Source organism: Brachyhypopomus gauderio, chromosome 1 (genome assembly GCF_052324685.1).
Source record: "Brachyhypopomus gauderio isolate BG-103 chromosome 1, BGAUD_0.2, whole genome shotgun sequence".
NCBI lineage: Eukaryota > Metazoa > Chordata > Actinopteri > Gymnotiformes > Hypopomidae > Brachyhypopomus > Brachyhypopomus gauderio.
The window spans coordinates 23,245,851-23,267,449 of NC_135211.1; the positions used below are offsets into that span (position 1 = coordinate 23,245,851).

Sequence of the window (21,599 nt, forward strand, 5' to 3'; positions counted from 1 at the left end):
CCAGGTACACACATCCGTACAGCGGCACTTATTCCCGCCGGCCGCTGTGATCTTGGACACACGCCGCTGAAGGAGGATTTGGAGTCTGAGTGCTGTTTGCTGTCACTTGAATCGCAGATTTTGAGATGGGGATTGGAGACTCCATGACCTTGGGTAAACAAGCTGAGAGGGACCGCAGGATGAAGAAGAAGTACTTACACTCCCTTCTGTTCTCTACTCTCACTGTTTGATTTCTCTTTCCCCTCTCTTAATCCCTCTTTCTCTCTCTCTACGCTCTCCTCTCTCTCTCTCTCTCTCTACGCTCTCCTCTCTCTCTCTCTCTCTCTCTCTCTCTCTCTCTCTCTCTCTCTCAACCTCCCCCCCTTACTGATTAGTCATCTGTCAGTCAGATCCTTGTTATATTTTGATATGAGCCTCTTAAGGTATAAGTAATTCTCATTGGCTATTGGCTATATCTACTAATCCCGCCTCCCAGCACTGTCCAGCACCTACCATCTTAGACTAATCAAGAGGCACACAGGACCAGTTGAAGCTGTTTATTGATTTTTGTGGTTTAATTAATTTTTTTTATTACACTGGTCCTGATGTGTATCTCCATCAATGTGATGAAAATTATTTTAATGCTAGAAAACCATTGATAAATTTAACATTTAGAACACAGTAAAATAATCTTGTTAAAAATCTTGAAGGCACTATTAATAATAGCAGCTCTTCACAAATAATAGAAGCGCATTTCTAAATTGCAATCTGAAATTTGTCGCTCAGCTCTGGTGGCTGAGTAAGCAGAATTAGTCTCCAGTGACAGTCATAAAATTCTTTCAGTGGATGACATTTCCATGTAAACAATAGCATACGTTTTCATTATTGTTTTACAATGTTCACAGGTCAGTCTTCCTATCTTCAAGCTAGCACGTCTGTGGTTGCTAGGGCGTGTGTGGTAGTACGGATGTTAGCACGTCTGCTTGCTAGTGCGGTTGTTAGTACGGTTGTTAGCACGTTTGTGGTTGCTAGACCATTTTATGACGTTTGGTGCAGGTATGTAAATGGCTCTCTGCTAGTTCCCTTCCTCTGTTGTCCTGTCAGACACGAACTTTTGGAAGACGCCAGGAGGAAAGGCCTGCCATTTGCTCAGTGGGACGGTCCCACTGTGGTCTCCTGGCTTGAGGTAGAGCATTACACATACACACACACACATACACATACACACATACACACCCCCAATCCTCCTGCCACACTGCTAGCACTGCCATTACTTCAATAATTATAATTATAGCAATCACACTGATGAGGATGACAGTAATTATGATAATGCTTCTTTGCACCTATGACAATGATGATGATGATGATGATGATGATGAAGCCATTCCTTTCCGTCATCCTGCAGCTGTGGGTGGGCATGCCCGCTTGGTACGTGGCCGCGTGCCGGGCCAACGTGAAGAGCGGTGCCATCATGTCGGCCCTGTCCGACACGGAGATCCAACGAGAGATCGGCATCAGCAACCCCCTGCACCGCCTCAAGCTCAGGCTCGCCATCCAGGAGATGGTGTCACTCACCAGCCCCTCCGCCCCCCTCACCTCCCGCACCGTAAGAGCCCCGCCCTTGACCACGCCTCCGTGCCCAAAAGCCACACCCCTTTCCTCCATATCCCAGCGAAGGAGACTGGGTCTAGGTTCAGATCAGCATATTCTCCTCCAGTTTGCTTTAGCTGCATGTTTTCGCCACACCTCTGGGATCCACTAAAGCTGCTGTCTGTGATTAAAAAAAAATCGTTTGATCCCGATAGCTATCGCTAAAATAGCCACGCTGGGGAAAAATCCTGTCGCCGTGACTGTCCTGGGCTCAGCAGTCAGCAGCTAAATTTGGAATGCGGTCTAAACACGGTCCGGCAGGCATGTGCTTGGAAGGAACTCGGGGAAAAAATGTTTATGTGTAGGGCACAAGGTGTAGGGCACACGGTGTAGGGCACACGGTTGAAGAACACACGGTGTATGGCACACGGTGTAAGGCACATGGTGTAGGGCACATGGTGTAGGGCACATGGTGTAGGGCACACGGTGTAGGGCACATGGTGTAGGGCACATGGTGTAGGGCACACGGTGTAGGGCACATGGTTGAAGGGCACACGGTTGAAGAACACACGGTGTATGGCACACGGTGTAAGGCACATGGTGTAGGGCACATGGTGTAGGGCACATGGTGTAGGGCACAAGGTGTAGGGCACACGGTTGAAGGGCGTGGGTGGACTGCCTTGGCGGAAATGCCTGGCAGAAATTAGCAAGACATGCAGCGTGGATTCCAGCAGCTTCAACAATACGCCCATACCCCACACACACGCTGGGTGTCTTTGCACAGCGATGCCCTGTTCTCTCACACTCTTCCACCGTTAGCACTTTGATGGTGATGCTGGTTTGGAGAGGTGGAGTAGAACCGTCAGCAATCCTCATGTCAGTTCTAAACCAAGACAAAATATGAGCACAGGAAAAGACTTCCGGGTTGCAGTGTGTGGAAATGGAGTGAATACAGTAGTAATCTGGCAACTCTGTAAGAACCATGAGCTGCTGTGACCTTGGTTAAAACAGTAAGTAATTATGTACTATATCACAGTCAGGACAACAAAAAAATAAACAATGACAGCAAAACATTCCACATCCAGGTCCTGGATCAGTTTCTAATGATGTTTGTGTGTGTGTGTGTTCTCACTCTCTGTGCAGTCCTCCGGAAATGTGTGGGTGACTCACGAGGAGATGGAGACCATGGCAACATCCACTAAAGTGGTTAGTCCATCTGGGTGGTGCCCTGAACCCTGCGGGGCCAAGCATATGCCACGCATTCATAGCCTCCCCCCCACCTCTCATTAACCTCCCCAACCCCACCCAACTCCACCCTGAGAAACAGTCCACATATTCATACCGTAAGCATGTGTGTGAGGGAGCTTTACAGCCGGTCCCATTAACATAGTGTGCACGTGACCGGTCACCTTAACACTGCATGTATGCGTCTGAGCTTTACGGCTGTTTACATTATTGTTGTATGCATGCATGCGACTGAGGTTTACAACCGTTCACATTAACACTGTATAGGTGTGTGTGTGACGGAAATTTATGGCTGGTCATGTGAACTCTTGTGCACACGTGTGACTGAGCTTATGGCTTGATCTGAACCACACTTTATTTCTGTGTGCTTGATAATAACCTTCATTGGCAGGTGTGTTTGTGAGTGCAGGTGTGTGGATTGTGTGTGCCGTGCGGTATGTGGGTTATTGTGTAACAGTATGGAGTATGTAGGTTGTTGTCCTGTATGTTTGTGTGTGTTATGTGTAACTCAAAATGAAATGGCAGCTAAGTCTTTATTCCAGTAAATGCTGAAGCGTCCATCCGAAATTTAGAGTTTATTACGGTGAATTTGAAATAGTCATTCACTTACTGTGTGCTGTAATTCTTCCCAGTCTTCCTCTATGTGTGAGTGATACAGATGTGTAGAAAATCCACACCTGTCAACCTTGAAAACCCGAACCCTTAGGGCCTCAGCTGCCATGTCAGCTTGTGTGGCTTATGTCATGTGTGTGTCGGCCGGTGTGTGTGCTGCTGGCGCCGTGGACGTTCTGGTCTCTCCGTGCTGACTGCTGGTGGCATGTGATGCTAACGGAGCTTGAGAATTGCTTTGGACTGACTCTGTCTCTGTTGGTGTATTAACACGCTGTCGCACTGGGGCTCCTTGACTGACAGGAGAACGAGGAGGGGAGCTGGGCGCAGGTGAGAGAGAGAGTGAGAGAGAGAGAGAGAGAGAGAGAGAGAGAGAGTCTCCTCCTGGCTGTCGTAGACTATTAGACATGTGAAAGCGTAGCTGTGCTATGTTGTCCTTACTCATATATTATGACGTGCCTCCTGGACCTATGGAGTGTGAAAACATAGAAAAAATGTAAGAACCAGTCATCGCGGCATATTTCAGGGGAAAAATGGCATGAATCTGACTTCAGTGTTTAGAATGACGTGCAGTTAAGCACAACAGAAAGTGATAGTTGAGTGGAGATGTTTTATTCTGCTGGGTGTTCAGTAGTCAGACAATAGTACTGCTTTAAAAATGAGACGTAATCCCCGATTTTAAAATACAGGCCCTCAGCTGAGCTTCAACAGCAATGACTCAGCCAAAAAAAAAAAAGCACGTAAGATCTTGAAATGGTAACTGCAGCGTTTTTTAACTGCTTATAGAACAAATTTGACAAAATTGCCGTCACAATGAAACGGCTCGAGTAAAAAACGCCCAGCTTCAGAGAAAAGACGTTGCGTGTTCTCCTCAGACCTTGGCATACGGGGACATGAACCACGAGTGGATCGGCAACGAGTGGCTTCCCAGTCTGGGCCTTCCCCAGTACCGCAGTTATTTCATGGAGTGTCTGGTGGACGCACGCATGCTGGATCATCTCACCAAGAAGGACCTGCGCACACACCTCAAAATGGTGGACAGCTTCCACAGGTGCGCACGTAACCATCACGATCATCCACACCGCACCCCCCAGCACCGGGCTTGGACTCCCAGCATGCAGTTCAGTTAGATCCTCTGTGCATATGTGTCCTGCGTTTTAGGGTTTCGTGTTTTATTTATGGTTATTTTTCTGAATAGCAATATGATGCCAAATTGTTCACATTTGAGAAAAGTATAAAATTGAGAAAATTTTTTTTAAGACTAACAGTGTACTGTTTCTGTTTGGAATCAAAACAGAGCCAGTTTACAGTATGGCATTATGTGCTTGAAGAGACTCAACTACGACAGGAAAGAGCTTGAAAGAAGGAGAGAGGAGTGCCAACACGATATTAAAGGTAATGTGGTCATACATCTGTACCACAGAATTAACACCACTGCTAACCCTGTCTGTGTGGATTTCACATATTTAACATAATGCATTACTGTGCACATTTTGTTGCTCTAAGGAGGCAAGTGCTTAATTCTGTAGAGAAACAGCATCACTTAGTGGCTGTTAATGGTAACTGCACTTGGATGGTGGGCGGGTCAACAGCTGAAGCTTGTAGTGTCAAATCCATTTAAAAGAATCTTGAACTTGAGCATGACAGATGAACTTGACACAGCTGCTACAGCCTTTCATGTAGCTCACTAACAACATACCTACATCAGCCTACACACACACACGCACACGCATACTCACTCACACACACACATGCACACTCACTCACACACACACACACACACACACACACACACATACACACACACACACACACACACACACATGCACACTCACTCACACACACACACACACACACACACACACACACACACATACACAGAGGTCTCACACATAAACTCAGGCACACGTGTTCTTTTAAACTGCCTGGCCAGCTGTGTCAAAAGATCAACAGAAAGACACATGTGCTGTAAAAGACTTTAGGTTACCATGGATACTGTTGGACAGCTGTTGTATGATAAAGCTTGAGCTTCTATAAGAGTTAAATGTCACCAAATGTGTTCTTTTTTATACTGTATTTTTATTTACATTTCCAGTAGGCCTATTCAGGTGGGGTATTTTTATCTAATGACCCTAGTTCTAGACATAAAAGTAATTTCAAGATTAATCAACTGATCCATATCAAGTCAATTAACCTGGAGAATCTACCGAAAAATATTATCCCATGAACCCAGAACTTTTCAAAGTTGCACCAGTCAGTTGCGTCAGTCAGCACACTAGGGGGAGTAGTGAACTGACCATAGTTCTGCCCCTGTAGATACCCTGGTGTGGACCAATGACCACGTGATGCACTGGGTGCAGACCATCGGTCTGAAAGAGTACAGCAGCAACCTGCTGGAGAGCGGCGTGCACGGGGGCCTCGTCGCCCTGGACGAGATGTTCGACTTCAGCAGCCTGGCCCTCATCCTTCAGATACCCATGCAGAACACCCAGGTGAGAGAAAGACAGGCGAGAGATAGACGGGTGAGAGAAAGACGCGCCAGAACAAAGTCAAGAGGCATCAAGTAGCTTTCTCCTTACCTCTGAAGAAAAGGGCAGTCTAACTTCATGTGCCTGTGACGTAAATCAGGAAACTGTGCAAAAGTTACATTCCAGCACAGTAAGGGTGTACTCACACTAGGCACGGTTTGCTGGTTCCGTGCTGGGGCCCGGTTATCCCCCCTCCCCACTCCCCCTCCGGCTTGCACTCACACTGGCTTCATCAACCTGGCCCGAGCACGCTTACGTCATCACAACGTGACTTTATTTGGAAAAAAAGCGCGCTCGCACAACACTATGGAGTTCACGATTCTCTTTTTATTGTACTTTTGGAGTCGTTTTGGGAGTGCAGAAACACGGGGCAAACACAGATTTATCGATAATTTAACACAACGATTGTCTGCTAATCGCTTTGCCGCTATGACTGTTTAACATGAGCGTCGCATCACTGACGTCATGTTGGAGTTCCAGCTAAATGAACCAATCAGACGAGGCACCAAGCGGGCCCGGGCACGGATAGCGCTCACACTAGAAACGAACCGTGCCCGAGTCCACGCGAATCGTGCCCTGGCCCACCTCTTCAAGTGGGCCCGAGCACGGTTAACTGATCCGGGCCCGGGCACGGTTGGAGCGCTCACACAAGCCAAACGAACCGTGCTTCGGCAGGGAACCGTGCCCGGGCCCGGATCACAGAGCCTAGTGTGAGTATGCCCTAAAAGTACGTCATGAACCTCATACATGTTTGGTGTTCCTTCACGCTGCATGTCTCAGACGTGTGACCAAATCCGCCCCTGTGTGCTGTACAGGTTTGCACTGTAAAAATGTTAATTTGTGCTGCTAATTGTTTTTTTTTTGAGATTATAACTTATAATATAAGTTATGTGTATCAGAAAAATAAAGCATGACAAACCAGTACATATGCAGCACAACCAGTTGAGATGAGTTCGTTTCAAATCTGAGATATACGGCGTACTGACTTTGCACAGGTATACGGGGTCAGTCTTTCGATCGTCTTCTAATGTCCTCTAATGTGTCTCTTATATTACTACCTCAGGCCAGACAGATCTTGGAACGGGAGTTCAATAACCTATTGGCCTTGGGGACCGACAGGCGTCTGGAGGAGGTATGTGGTTATTGGTTGTTGGATGGAAGCCAGGACTGTTATAGTTCAGAACTCCTATGATGATGGTCAGCAAAGCCAGACATGCGCTGCTGATTCTGCCCTTCCACATAAAATACTCTGACTACTTCATCAAGCTCTGTGATTAACTCCCTGGCCTACAGCTGCAGGTTTCGGTTAGGTGTAGATCAAACGTCTGACGACGCGAATGAATCTGTCGCCCCAGTCGATTCCGTGCCTGTGTCTCCCCGCAGTGCGATGATAAATCCATCCGGAGGTCCCCGTCATGGAGGAAGCGCTTCAGGCCGCGGGAAGGCCAGGGTCTGGGCATGATGCCTGGCTCCATCGAGACGCTACCTGCCGGATTCCGCCTCACCACCATGTCCATCCCCTCCTCCATGGCCGCAGCGCACAGGAAACAGCAGCACCCCGAAGGTACGGCATAGTGGCATGTGTGCGGCTCGGTTTAGCCCCATCCAGCTTTTGCGCGATGCTCGCGATGTTAGCGCCGCTAACATCACCTCTCTGCAAACGTCTTAACCATATACTCCACCCCGAAAACAACGTTGATGCCACAGATATATGGATGCGTTTGAGTAGTCCGGGAATGGCTTGAGATGCACTTTAGGGTGGGAATCTTGCACTAAGTTTAAAGCATATGTACAGTGTTAAGCGTTTAGGGCGTGGGAGGACGTGCTAACCCTAACACCACTCATGAAGCCTCCTCCGGCTTGCTTTCCGTCTCATTGCATGTCATCTCCCCTGTGTGCGGGCCACTGTAGCTGGACCCCCACCCCCTCCAAGGCTCGACCCCTCTGCCGTGCGGACTTATTCCTGCTAAGTCCACTTTACTAACTGCACTCTTGTTACCAGGTAAGCTGTCCTGGGAAGCTCCTACATTGCTATGAGTTGGTACTGAGTGAGTCATGGGTGCTGGTATGTGTTTCTTTAAGGTTTGTCTTCAAAGCTTATCTGGCTTGCGTTTTTGTTAACAACTGAAATGACTTCTGTAGCATCTCCTCCACAGACTAATTGTGTAGTATGTCATTTTAATTTGTCTAGTGCAAATCAATGTCCCGATTGAATACCTCCTGAGAGATCCATCACAGGCTGGCCTTGTAGGCCTGAGGAACCTGTCCCCTTTAAATGAATTGGCATAAGGAGGGAAAGCTAGCAGAGGCTAACTTCCAGACCTTCTGGTCATCACTATCACTGCATAAAACTCTCTACAGTTGGAGTTGGAGCCTTCAGTTGCACTGCTCCCAAACTTTGGAATGCAAAGAGTAGTCTATCCTCTTTCAGACCAGAACTCACTTATTCAGTCTGTGTTTTTTTGTGTTTGTAGAGGTTTCATGTGATTTTACCGGTTCTCGTAATATTGTTAACTGCTTGCATTAACTGACAATATTGTTATTTGTTATCTTTTTTCAAGTTTGTATCATTGAGTGAAAATCTTGCAGTAACACTCCTGACCTGTAGGTGTCTTCTGCTCTGCTCTGCCAGTGCACTCCCACTACCTGTATGGACACGAGCTCACATCCTTTCGGGAGTGACATGCCAAACTCTCGATGGTGGGAGGGGTTTCCAGGCTCCTCCTCCTGCCACACGAAACCAGTGCTTTCATGAACATAGAAGGGGAACAACACAACTATCGTGGCAACAACAACAACAACAACAACAACAACAACATCAAACAAAACGAATTAAAAACAAAAAGACTAAACATGGAAACGAAACACATTTGTTGCATAGCTGCTTTAAAATGAGATCTCGTCACGTCGGTCACTTCCTAGTAACCCGAAGTTATTTAGTCATTGTGCTGGTTGTTTTCGATTGGTGTACTTGGCTCCTAGTCTGTTGGCTCTAGTCTTCTTCTTTGGGTGTGTTGATGGCAATTTACTATGTAAAGCTCCCCCTTCTGGTTATGCAAGGTATTCAGCGTCTCTTTCTGTATATAAAATGAATAATAATATCTTTTTTATAGAAACACATCCACTCCCACTCCCACACAATTTTACGCATATGGATGTTTGTATATGGAGAAGAGAAACCTATAGCATTACTGTATGAATAATGAATACTAAAAATCTGTCTCAGTTGTGACTGTTTTTGTTTGTTTAAATCTGTCTGGTAGCTGACTGTAAAACCTGTAGCCACTTTTTTAAATTATGTTTGTGAAAGTTGCTCTTTCACACTGACCTGAGTCCAGTTATGCTGTTGTTCTTATAAAAGTGACGATCAGGATCTGGTAGTGGGGAGCTGGTGTCAGATCTGTGCCTAAGGGCTGCAGAATCAGTAGGATTTGAAAAGCCCAGTATGTGGTAGTATCTGAGAAAGAGCGTGTTTGCCATCGCCTCAACAGCATTCATCCACACCAGCTCACTTTAAACACATAAACCAAATATGAGGTTGTATGTGCCCAGTAGTAACGAAGCCCCCCGATATCTGAGGTAAACTAACATGGCCAGATTTGTAATACAGCAACAATGAAAGCAACAGACTTCCATTCTGGCTGAGCCTAGAGCCAAGCATTCTAAACAAACACAGCCAAATCCTCTCTGTATTTGGGCTTGTTCCCTGATGCAGATTCCCGGAGAGAGAGCCACTGGTGAACACAGAGTCTGCTGGTAAACTGAATGTGTTGCAGACAACTTGATCCCTACTCACAATCCCTAGGAGACATGTGTTAATGAATCAGATAGGCGATATGTTATGAGTGCATACGGCTCATACTTTTGTTATGTATGCTTCAGTTTGGTTGCTAGGGTGGTTGGTTGGGTTGGGGTTTGTTTTTGTTTATTTATTACTTTATTATTATTTTTTTCTTCAAGAGATGTTCAGTGTGCCTCTCTGGCAGCTATTTTACTTTCTGTGTGTGTGTGTGTGGGGGGGGGGGTGTATGGCATTGTATTTTAAATGTGTAAGTGTGGTAGTATACTGTAACTATATGTATTTTATTCAAAGCTTGTCATTATGCTGATTAAGTCTTTTTCACTGAAACGTGCTATAGAGCACTATGAAGGGCAGTAAATATTTTTCACTAAACATATCGTTTTGCCCCAATCATCAGATCATAATAATTAAAGATGGTGCGGCATACTTCACAGCAAGGTCATATCACATTACTGAATTACTAATAGTGTTAGAATACATACTGTTTCTCTCTAAGACAGTACTGGCAGGAGAGGAATACACTGGAGTGTGTGTGTCACAAAACTGACAATCATTTTGTGCTCAGCCCCACACTGTCTCTCTCTCTCTCTCTCTCTCACTCTCTCTCTCTCTCTCTCTCTCTCTCTCTCTCTCTCTCTCTCTCTCTCTCTCTCTCTCTCTCTCTCTCTCTTAGTCTCGGTTGTCATTTACATAGCTGAGGAATCGATCAGTTGAACACTTGAACTTGAAGTCCTGTGGTGTGCTGCGCTTCCTTTGTTGTGTTTTATACCTCCGTATCTGCCGCGTGTGCCTGATCTAAAACAGCCAGTTCACTGATTCTTTGCCCAAATGTATTTGTGCATCTTTCCTGGACCTTTTGGTTTGATGCTCTCCTCTCTCTTTATACTAAAGCATACATCAGACTACTTTTGTAACGCTAGAGTAAGGCGTTGGCGTGTCGTGTCTTGACCCGGGGCAGTCCCAAGTGTTAGGGACACGCCCCCAGTGAGGCATTTCATCAGCACATGACTGGTGTGTGTAAAGGTTGAACTGATGCTAATTGAAGTCAGTGTGTCCTCCCGTGATTGTTGGTAGCATTTATGGTTCCTCTAGTTCTTGACAGTAATGTGAAATGTAAGACAGGTGCAGCTCTCTCTCTCTCTCTCTCTCTCTCTCTCTCTCTCTCTCTCTCTCTCTCAACTGTTTCTCTCTTTCACCCTCATATTTCAAACTTGTGTGCATGTGTGTAGGATTAAATAGTCAGTGTAAATAGCCTTTTTGTGTACAGAATTATGTATACAGTAGTTATTTCAGATTCCACATGAGTCTGTTCCAGTGAAAGTATTTTTTTTCTTTCAGAGAGAGATTTTGTTCAAGAGGTACTGTTGAGGTTGTTCGCCTCAGTTTCTTCTTTAATTGTAAATGTATAAAGCTGTCACAAAAGATTATATATAAAATATATATATAAATATTTGAAATAAATATTTAACTAATGTAATAGTTTTTTAATCTTTTATGACATTTCAAACTGAAAATGTGTCACTTTTTGTTTATTTGAGGCAAGACAAAAATATGAAAAAATTCTGAATGATAAAATACATGTACAAATACACAACAATCTTTATTATAAAAGTCCAAATAAATTATTCCAAACAAAAAATAGAAAATAAAATAGCAAAACCACTCTGTAGAAAATAGGAACGTATTTACATGGCATTTCGGAACTAGTTTAAATTAAGCAAATATTGGTCAAAACGATCATAAAACATTGGCCCCACAAATTGATATTTGTTGGTAAGCATAACACACACAAAAAGAATGCAAACACGAGAGGATCAAGGAAAGGTCTGAAAAGGCACAACATTGGGCTGCTTGCCTACATTACGTCTAGACTAGCTAGCTTCAACCTTATACAAATATAAGAAAAACAATTGGAAATATTTGCTATGGACCACTATATTTACTTGGAAAGAGTAGCCATGAGGCTTCTGTGGCTTCGATTGGGTTCATATCTGGTTTGGGTGTTCTAGGTAGTGCTGCTGTTTAGAGGGTTTCTGGACCTGGACTTCATAATGGGTTTCCATGTAATGGGGGTTTCCAGTTGACCTTCTCCCCAGTCCTTCATTTAATGTCCACTGAGTAAGTGACCGCTGTGGCCTCTGTTCCTGTGATGCTGCCTACGATGGACGTCAGAGACCTCAGGTTGGTATGTTCTGTAGAGTCTTCATTCAGAAGATCTGGTGAAGATAAGCAGGTAAGGTAATTAAAGGTCATTAGTTCATTAAAGGCTGGACTGCAGTTTCCTCGATGACATGTGGAACTGCTCACACTCGATCTCAGCGACCGAGGGCCGTGATTGGCGTGCTGTTCTGGTCTTACCTTCGTGGGTGGAGCTGTAGGCAGGGCCACAGTGTTCCGACGCACTGCTCCACTCTGGGCTGCTGCAGCAGGTACTGCCAGAGCCCTGCTCACTGGAGGAGGACACCTGTCACATACGCACATGTCAATCATAATAAAGCCACACCCACAGCCAACACCACTTGGTGGTAAGTGAACCACAATTCAGTTCTGCCCCACTACAACAATTCACTCAGATTAAGAAAATCAATATATGTTGGGTATTACAGTTTTCAGTAGAAGTATTAGAAGTATTAATCCATGAGGTAAAATCTTGAAAACTTATAACACAGATTATTTACTTTGATGAATTTTATGAATCTGTTACTAATAAAACATTTCTAGGACGATGATAATCTTGAATGCATGTAAAGTCTGTCTATAATAAGTCTATATTCTATTAACATAATCTAATGTGATATTTCACTTCATCAATAATAATCAAGAATATCCAATTTGGAAGAACCTTGAATTATATGTTGCAAATTCATTGGCTGTCAAATAAATGTTTGGCCTATCTACACTCAATTCACATGTCCGGATCAGACTGAACACACGCATGGGCAGCCGGGCTCACCCTATGTGGTCCCGAGCCCCGGTAGGGAAGTCCGGCTGGCTCGAGCTCCTGCTGGTTGAAGGAGCTGACCAGCGCCTGGAGCCTCTCGATGTACTGGATGGCGCTACGCAGGATCTCCACCTTGGGCAGCCTCTGGTTGGGGTTCATCAGGGTGCTGCGCTTCAGCGCCTCGAACGCCTCGTTTACCTTCTTCAGCCTCCTCTTCTCCCGCAGAGTGGCCGCCCGCCGGCGATCCATGCTGACCGACTTGCGCTTGCACACCTTGCAGGCCCACGGCAGGCACTGGCCCGGGCAGTGGAGCTGCTCCGGGCCCGGTGAGAGCGGCAGGCCCAGCGCGGGAGGTGGAGACAGCTTGTCTTCGGGCCCTGCCGCGCCTCCGGGGAGCAGCCTGCTGTCCCCGCAGAGCCCCACCACGCCAGCCCTCTCCTGGTATCCACCCTGCTCGTAACCCCCGCTCAGGCGGGAGGGGAAGAAGTTGTCTGCGCCCTCGTAGAAGCGCTGGTCTGGGAAGAAGTACGGGTTGGTCTCGAAAAGCTCCATCTGGGCAGCAGCGGCGCCGTTCGCTCCGGGCGGCTCCAGGCACTCGTCCTCCGTGTGCTACGTCCTACGTCCTGCGGGGTGTGCGAAAGCGTGCAAATAGCGCGTGGATCCCCGTGCTCGTGCCGAGGAAGATCTGTGGGCGACAACTGCTCCACACCAACTGCAGCGGGGCATTTAAACCCTCTGCCTGGTGTTAGATCACTAGGTTAAATATAGCCAGGGCCCAGAGAAACCCGACCCCGCGTTTAGCTGTTGCCACACATCTAAACTTTACATCTCTGTCCATTCCCCCACACATCTCTTGGGGATTCGGGGCCCAGTTTTGTTCAAGGAGTGGTGTCAGACCTCCACTGAAAGTCCAGCAATGTGATCTCACTGTCAGAGAAATCAAACACATCAATGGAGAACTAAACAAGACTTAATCAGTACATCAAACTTAATCAGTACATCTCTTGATATGATATGTACCATCTCTCTCTCTCTCTCTCTCTCTCTCTCTCTCTCTCTCTCTCTCTCTCTCTCTCTCTCTCTCATATATATATATATATATATATATATATATATATATATATATATATATATATATATAAAATTACAATTATATGCGATGTATATATGTAATGTATATATGTTATATATGTGTATAATGCAACATTAATATAATTGGAAAAAGGCTGTTAAGATGCAAAATATTCATCAATTAAAAATATTCAACTGTACTGCTGATAACTTCAGAGCACCATAGGGCCACAGCTCAGTCTATAAGACAACATTAAATAATACCCTGCCAATGATGATTACATTATTCAATGATGATCCTCCTTTTGTGCATCATTGTACATGCTTGCCAAGCGCATCTGTGTGTAATTCGCTTTCGTTACTGTATTCACACAAATGTCTATGACATCCACACATTCTTCCAGGACCGTGTTTACTTGTGCTCACCGCAGTGTTGCTACGTGCGCTGTGAGCCTTTCTAGTGTGAGCCAGGCCGTCATCGTCTGTGACCTCGGGCGGTGACCTCGGACTCTTCGAGGGAGACAGATCTCTTACAGACATGTTTGGCCGATCTCGCTCGCCTGAAAATACCGCCAAGCATCCTGCCGGGCAGCTACTAAAGCTACGACCGCGGTGGATGCTCGAGCCTTTACTGCCGGGCTGTGTTGTAACTGGCGTCTAAATCAAATCAAATCAAATCAAAGTTTATTTGTATAGCGCTTTTCACAACACATGTTGTCTAGCTCCCGTCCTCTCCCTCGGCCCTCCCTCCTCCCGATGGCCCTTCGCGTTTGCGTGTCTGCACCGGCCCGGCACAGGGGGCCGGAGGTGGCCGGAGGTGGCCTGAGGACCGGCCCGGGCGGATGGGCTGAGGCCGTCCCCTCGCAGAGGTAACCCAAGCTTCAAGCTTGTGCCGTTTTAGGAGCCTGTGCAGTTGGCTGTCAGGTTAAAATGTGATGGATGGCCACGGATGGCTGGCAGAGCACAAAGGGCCCTCTGTTGCTCTCTGGCCTGAAAGGAGCACCATGTCACAGACTCACCCAGGCCTCCCTTTAACCCCATTGTCAGCAGAAGCCTAGGATGAGATTGCTGGGTGACAGCCGTACGCACCCAGACACACACACACACATACACACAGGCACGTGGGCGCACACTCGCACATACACACATCACTTGAGCCCCACTTGCTGAGGGAAACCCGTCCTCAGCATTTTGGAGAGATTGTCTGTCTATTACGTATTTCTGTATCAAAGGCAGTTATGTATTTGTCAGCTGTTTTAAATTAACAGATGCTGTATACTAACAGTATTAAGCTTGATCAGTCACAAATGCAACTAGAAGGGATTTTAAGTCTTTAAAAAGTCCTCACTTAAAATTATGTTGCCATTTAACTTTAATTTGAGTTATTATGCCTTTACAGTGCCCTCTGTAGGCCATGAGGCCCTTGCCCAATGAAGTGCAGTAGTTGAACACAGGACCACCAATGGCGGGCCAGCAAGGGTGTGTGCGTCTGGGCCTGTGTTGCAGGGCGAGGTGCTGGCCTTCCTTCCCTGACCCAGCAGAACAGTGCTCTACTCTTCCGCTGTGATGAGCAGCACCACATTGCCTGACAGCTGGTGTGGGCGGTGGGGTGGGGTGGGGTTAGGGTGGAGTTGGGGGAGGACGGGGGTGTGGAATTGGCCTCCTGTGAAGAAATGCCCAGAACGTGGCCGCATTAGCCATGGAACGCTCCCGTGTGTGGCTCCTGTGCACGCCTCAAACGTGTGTGTGTGTGTGTGTGTGTGTGTGTGTGGGGGGGGGGGGGGGGGGGGGGGGGGGGGGGGGTACTTGTATTGCTGCTCCAGTGAGAGCAAGGCTGTAGTGATCGTGACAGATGTGTGGCTCCTCCTGTGTTCTGAGACGGCACATGGCAGGTTCTCTTCTGAGTCGGGCCTTCCAACTCTGAAGACCGAGCGAGCACGAAACTGAAAAAACAGTAAAGAACAAAAAGAAAGTGAAATGTGTATGTGTGTGTGTGTGAGAGAGAGAGAGAGAGAGAAAGAGAGACTGTATCTAGTTACTGTGTGTACATATGTCCTGATCTGCTCATGTGTCTGTATGTGTTTGTGTGTGTGCTTGTGTAAATTTGTTGATTGATTCATCCTTTTATTTGTATTTTTATATATTTATTCATTTACTTATTGGCCTTCCTGTTTTACTACTGTGTGTTACTATTTGAAGATGGCCACTCATGTCTGCATTTCACTGCTGGGTGTCAGTTAAAAGTAGCCAGTTTATGCATGTTTGGTAATATAATAATTAGTGGTGGGCCGTTAACGGCGTTCGTTAATTTGATACTCTTATCGGGCGATATAAAAATTATCGCCGTTAATCTATTCTTAAAGTTGGGTTGGGTTAAACTATGATGACTTTCAACTTGATAGTTTAGCTCGGCTGTATTCCTAACCAAATTGCACAGTAGGGGTGAGAACGAGTTTTCAAACCTGTGAATTACAAATCGTACGTGTGTTTGCATGGATGCAGCCACGAAGTCGCCAGGTTTGCTTCATGGAAAATTCATTTTTAGGAACGTAAAGTGTTACCGGAGCGGAGCTCGGAGCGATCGTTTTCTGCATGGTCCTAGCGCTAGATTCGTCGCTATGTAAATATTTCTTTTTAACCGTTAAAACTGCAGAGGACCAAAACCGGCTTTTGAAAAAGTCCCCCCCAAATTACGTCCGTGAGGTTAAATGTACTAAATGTTGGCTTACATTTCAAATATCATGTTTAGCTGAATAAACATGTTATCAACCCCTTTTAATGTACAGTATGTACACTGAAAAAAGAGACTAGCCATGTCTTGGATTTAAGTAGGCATTTTGAGTGTATCTAACACAACTGCCTCATGTTTTAAACAGACATGTAATTTTATTGTGTAAAAACTACACAACACACAGAGAGAGTAAGTTGCTGCTGAAGCAAAACAAATGTGTGCAACCAATGTCCACTATTGAATTGAGTAAATCCAACAAGTTCTTCTTTTCAGTGTAGGCTTACAAATTCATGTTCAACTGAATAAACCGTTGAACACGAGTAGCCTATATTTTATTGAGCATGTTTTTTTTTTTCTTCAAGTATCAAAGTAGAACAGCTTTCTCAAGCAGTCATTGATGCATTTTGGAAACAGGAGATGAGCCCCTGGTCTAATGCACCCTCTGTATTAAGAAACCCTATCTAAAAAACTGACTTTTAGTCATTACTTGGGTAGCACGCATATGAGCCATTTTAATATAGATTAAAGATTAATTTCAAGATTTCAGTGAGATTAATCTAGATTAAAAAATTAATCTATGCCCACCCCTAATAATAATTAGATAAGTCTCAGATATATCTCTCGGATGCATATATCATATGGATCACCAAGGCAGTTCAGACACTGTTAGGTTTATTAGATCTGTATCATATGTCCTGACCTGCTCATGTTAAGATTCTTGGATCTTGATGACATGTCCTGACTTGCTCATGTACTACATTTGGGTGATGCAATCTGTGGTCCAGCAATAGACCTTCTAGAGCTGTGTTAGTGTACTTCTACCAGTTTACATTCTGGTCTGTCAACACCACACTACCAATCACCGTTCAGCCATTTCTCAATGTAATGTTCACTTAGACCTACTGCATAGACCAACCACTTAGACCAACCACTTAGACCTGCTGCCAAGATCGACTCTGACTTTCACAGACTTGATGTTACTTTATCTTACGGCTTACGACTTTTGTCACTAAGCCACTTTAGATCAGGGGTGTTTCATTTTGCCATATCAAAACAGTCATTTCACCACCCTGTTTACCATCCCTACTGTGGGTAGATGTTCCATTATTTCAATTTTTCAATCTCAAGTTTTTCTGAGATTGATCTGAGTAGATCTAAAATTCCAAAGAGCCTCTGCAGAGGCTTTTAAATTTGGCAGATACTCTAGATGTATGTGGCACTGCACAGCTACAGTCACTGGGTCCTTTTATCAGCTAATAATCCCCTACAACAAACAGAATGGAAGGCATGCACGTATACAGCTGCCCGCGTCTTAGTGCAAGTGGTGTCGTGTTCAGCGGCAGGAATGGCCTCTGCTTGGCGTGGTCCCCCGCCCGCCCCGCCCTGCCCTGGCATGCTGGCGACAGACCGAGCCGACCCCTCGGGCCCGGAAATAAGAGCAGCCATGAGAGGGGCATTGCGATGAGTCCAGAGACGCGTAATGTCCGTGGCCAGCGTGGATAGCTGCATATGCTCTTGTTCAGATCCTTGAGACTCTTGCTCACCATTAATAGAACCACATGAATCCAGTTTGAAATGGATCAGGTAAAAGACAGGTGCGGGGCATCGTGGGTAAACAGTGCCACTGCGGTTTCTTGCACCTCATTCATGGAGGTTATGCTTACTGTCAACAAGCCATCGCTATGTGAGTGGTCCGTAATTACCAGCGTGCGTATGGAGATCTTGTTAGAAGGATTCTTCATTCTGTGAGGTACAGCACTGGAGGTCAGCTGACCAAGCTCATAATGTCCAAATGACTCCCTGTAGGAAAACAAGACAGATGATGTTGTGATCAGATGCAAAGCACTTTGTAAGTCGCTTTGGATAAGAGCGTCTGCTAAATGCCATAAATGTAAATGTAAATGTAAAGACACCTTAACACAAGGTCTTAACACACTTACACAATAACAGCACACAACTTGAGTTAATCAGCTATCACTGTACAGCCTTCTGTGTCACGTTAAAGCAAAACCTGATAAATTTTCTTTTTTGTTCCAGTGCACAATGACTAGATAGTAAGTGACTGATCATGCCTAGCTCCCAAATAGACCTGGGTCTATGATAGATCTATGAATAGTCTCCTAAGGTTATTTTCCTTTTTACACTGTAACTAAATATGAGGTTTGGAATTCACATTCTACACATCAGAGACGTGTCACTGTTTTGCTCTGCCTTCCACGGGATGCTTTTCATTCTTTGCAGTGATACTGAAATCTGGATCAGACATATCTGGAGTAGCGGGAAACTCAGCTATGAATGTGGGACTCGCCCTCGTATCCATAAGCATGTCATTCACATTATGGCCGGTCTGTGGCCCATGGGCTGCATTCAATTGTTATTTTTTTAGTGACCATGGTTGCCATGGCCCAGATTTTGCTCACCATCCAAGTCCAGATTCCGGTTGGGACATGGAGGGAAACTGAACCCCCTCCCAGGCTTTACATGACAGATGAAAATACGGCACGCGCCTCCCTCCTGGTCTCTTCGGCGTTTAATTCTGGCCTCGCGCAGCACTGACCTTCTCCCATATCAGTGCGGGGACACATTTAGCGCTGTGGTTTCTGGAGCCACCAAAGAGTCTGACAACACAGAACTGGGTAGTGGGAATGCACACTCTCATGGAGTTACACTTACTGACTCAAGGAGGCGGGAGCGGAGTCGAATGTAAACAGCCCCAGCCGACCTCCAGGAATGCCAGTGTCGGAAAGTGACAGCCAGCAGGTGTGACTCTGTTGCCCAGCAGCAGCGGGGTGTACAAAGACGGGACAAGCTCAGACATGTAGCACTGCTGTGGATTTTTCTTTTGCGTTCCTCGGAACTGGGCCGTGTGGTTCTGGGAGTTGTCTCTGAGGGAGGCATGTGGCCGGGTGTCTTCCCGGAGTGTCGGGATGGTGTAGAATGGAAGTCACGCTGTCACTGTGCTACCACATCTTTGGCATGTTCATACCAGCACTGTGGCGTCTGCTACGTCACCACGAGGTCACTACTCTCTTTCCACTCTCTCCTGGATCAGTGGGTTTTAAATAACTGAGCATGCTGAGAACTACACAAAGAAAGCACACTGTAATACTCATGTAACAGTGTTATTATGTAACAGTGTTATTCAGAATAAACATTCATGCGTCATCCTAATTCATGTGTTACATTCTAACATGACCATACTAACCTTTCATGTTCAGACTCTAAGGCCATGATGGCTCTGTGCCTGTCTGTACACCAGTGTCCTTCTGAGTACAGCACCTAGAATTGTATCTAGCATTGTGTCTGTTAGCTGATTTATTCATAAAGCTATTGACTGACATCAGTCACATCAATCATTTTGCATCTCAGTGTATGCTCAATCATATTTGTGATCTAAATATTAAGGTCATTAAATAAGCACAATATGTTTAAACCAGCCTACTGTGTTGGTCCTCCACATCTGATCACACAGGCTCCTAACAGCTCTGCCTCTCTCAGTAGTCTCTGAATCCAGAATTATTGCCAGCCAGCCCAACAGAAAGGTTTTCACCCGAACTAGGCACAGAGGCAATTATCAATATAGCAGACAGTTTTGGCAGTAATGTGAGGTGGATTGGAGAGAGAGTTTGTTACCATAGTTGGAGAATGGAGGGCAGGTGGCTGAGCGGGCCCTGTCGTGCAGAAGAGCAGAGAGGACAGCTGCTCCTGTCAAACAATGACTTATTCTTCACCGGCCAGCGCTCTGCACTGTATGACCTGCATCCAGTTGCAGAGATACTGTATCAACACCACGGCATTTCTGTGTGCACACGTGCACTCACAGAAGCACACGAGTGTGCATGTGTATTAATGTGATCAAATAAAAACATGTTTGTGTCTTACACTGTAAAAAAAACAACAAAACCTAATTTTATGGAAAATAACTGTAAATATTTAAATGTAGTTTAACATTTTTTCCAATTGTATACAAAAGTTTGTAAAATTACAGACAATGTAAAGTTATTATGATAATAATTACAAGTTACACGCTTTTCTCTTTTTTTACAGAAAAAATGCAGTATTATTTATACGGTATTTTCCTGCTTTCTTAAATTATATACATGTTTATGTACAATTACAGCAATTATCTGCAATTAAACATTCGGTTGATTATATAAAGGTTTATGTCTGTAAGAACAAAAAAGTTTTTATCTCTGTTATTTTAATCAAAATCTTATTAACTTGTATTATCTAATGGCTTTTGGCGATGTGTTTAGTTGTTTAGCACTGCTGGTTTAAACATGATTTTCAATGTCATAAATTAATGGAGTTTTCATAGTATTAGCTTACATGTAGCAATACTCATATTTTGATTGTTAGGCGTCCTCGTAATTCAGAGGATCGTTGATGTTCAGGAGAAAAATGTACATAGAACAAAATATATAGGGTCCGGACATATTAATTTGCCACAGAACGTGATGGTAATTGATTTAACAAAAAATAAAAATAATTTCTGCAATTGAAAATCATGATTATGCTAATTTTTATGATGACTACAGAATGAGGCGTGACTTCCTAATGTCAGTTCAGATATTAGATTTTTACATTGGCATATCTAAAGTATGTAACTGTAGTGATGGCTGTAGGAGATTCCTGTTGATTGTTCCATCTCTATTGATGTCGGTTCTCATTTTAGTTCTTTAGTCAATGGCAATAGAAAATGGCAGTTTGTTTGGGTGCTGGACTTTTAAAAGAAACATTTCTAAACACTGGGTCTATACTTGAACATAACAGCGGCAGGAATGGTATTACGGTATTTCTCTGCCGAACTTTTTGTGCTGTCACTCTATTGAAAGTGCTTAATTGTAATAATTCAGGGAAAAGTTGTAAAATAAAGGTATTTATCTGCAAAACTATTTGTGCTGTCACTTTATTAAAAGTGCTAAATCATAATAATCGAGGAAAAATCTGTAAAATAACGGTATTTCTCTGCAAAATGTTTAATGAAATTTTCTGTAAATTAATTGTTTTTTCACTTAATTTAAATCAAGGTTTTTTACTTTAAAATTAAAGTTTTTGTTTGGCAGCCGCTGCTGCCAGTCATTTGCCCGTATTTTAGGATTT

The 21,599-nt window shown here is 44.8% G+C and overlaps 2 protein-coding genes across 14 annotated transcripts in view; one reads left to right on the top strand and one right to left on the bottom strand.

Annotated features, from left to right (window-relative positions):
• The window catches only part of ppfia4 (PTPRF interacting protein alpha 4), an 80,317-nt gene extending 69,154 nt beyond the window's left edge, over positions 1-11,163 (top strand). For 6 of the 12 annotated variants that reach the window (XM_077003637.1, XM_077003671.1, XM_077003698.1 and 3 more), the window contains exons 18-30: positions 1-4; positions 118-190; positions 1,084-1,165; positions 1,385-1,585; positions 2,713-2,775; positions 3,727-3,753; positions 4,299-4,474; positions 4,721-4,818; positions 5,740-5,915; positions 7,015-7,083; positions 7,335-7,515; positions 7,863-7,953; positions 8,584-11,163. The exon at positions 1-4 is cut by the window's left edge and continues 109 nt beyond it. In XM_077003637.1, coding sequence (XP_076859752.1) covers positions 1-4; positions 118-190; positions 1,084-1,165; positions 1,385-1,585; positions 2,713-2,775; positions 3,727-3,753; positions 4,299-4,474; positions 4,721-4,818; positions 5,740-5,915; positions 7,015-7,083; positions 7,335-7,515; positions 7,863-7,921 — 1,209 coding nt within the window. In that variant the 3' untranslated portion in view covers positions 7,922-7,953; positions 8,584-11,163. Of the gene's footprint in view, positions 5-117; positions 191-1,083; positions 1,166-1,384; positions 1,586-2,712; positions 2,776-3,726; positions 3,754-4,298; positions 4,475-4,720; positions 4,819-5,739; positions 5,916-7,014; positions 7,084-7,334; positions 7,516-7,862; positions 8,017-8,559 lie in introns of all 12 variants that reach the window. The other 6 variants (XM_077003656.1, XM_077003717.1, XM_077003689.1 and 3 more) reach the window with 4 other exon arrangements.
• A 125-nt stretch (positions 11,164-11,288) lies between these two features.
• The window catches only part of myog (myogenin), a 39,996-nt gene continuing 29,685 nt past the window's right edge, over positions 11,289-21,599 (bottom strand). The window contains exons 2-9 of one of the 2 annotated variants that reach the window (XM_077003763.1): positions 20,130-20,252; positions 19,702-20,051; positions 19,170-19,578; positions 18,200-18,296; positions 15,572-15,708; positions 12,707-13,621; positions 12,112-12,217; positions 11,289-11,969 (exon numbers count right to left, since the gene is read on the bottom strand). In XM_077003763.1, coding sequence (XP_076859878.1) covers positions 11,854-11,969; positions 12,112-12,217; positions 12,707-13,246 — 762 coding nt within the window. In that variant the 5' untranslated portion in view covers positions 13,247-13,621; positions 15,572-15,708; positions 18,200-18,296; ... (1 more) ...; positions 19,702-20,051; positions 20,130-20,252 and the 3' untranslated portion in view covers positions 11,289-11,853. Of the gene's footprint in view, positions 11,970-12,111; positions 12,218-12,706; positions 13,622-14,191; positions 15,534-15,571; positions 15,709-18,199; positions 18,297-19,169; positions 19,579-19,701; positions 20,052-20,129; positions 20,253-21,599 lie in introns of those variants that run through there. The other variant, XM_077003773.1, reaches the window with a different exon arrangement.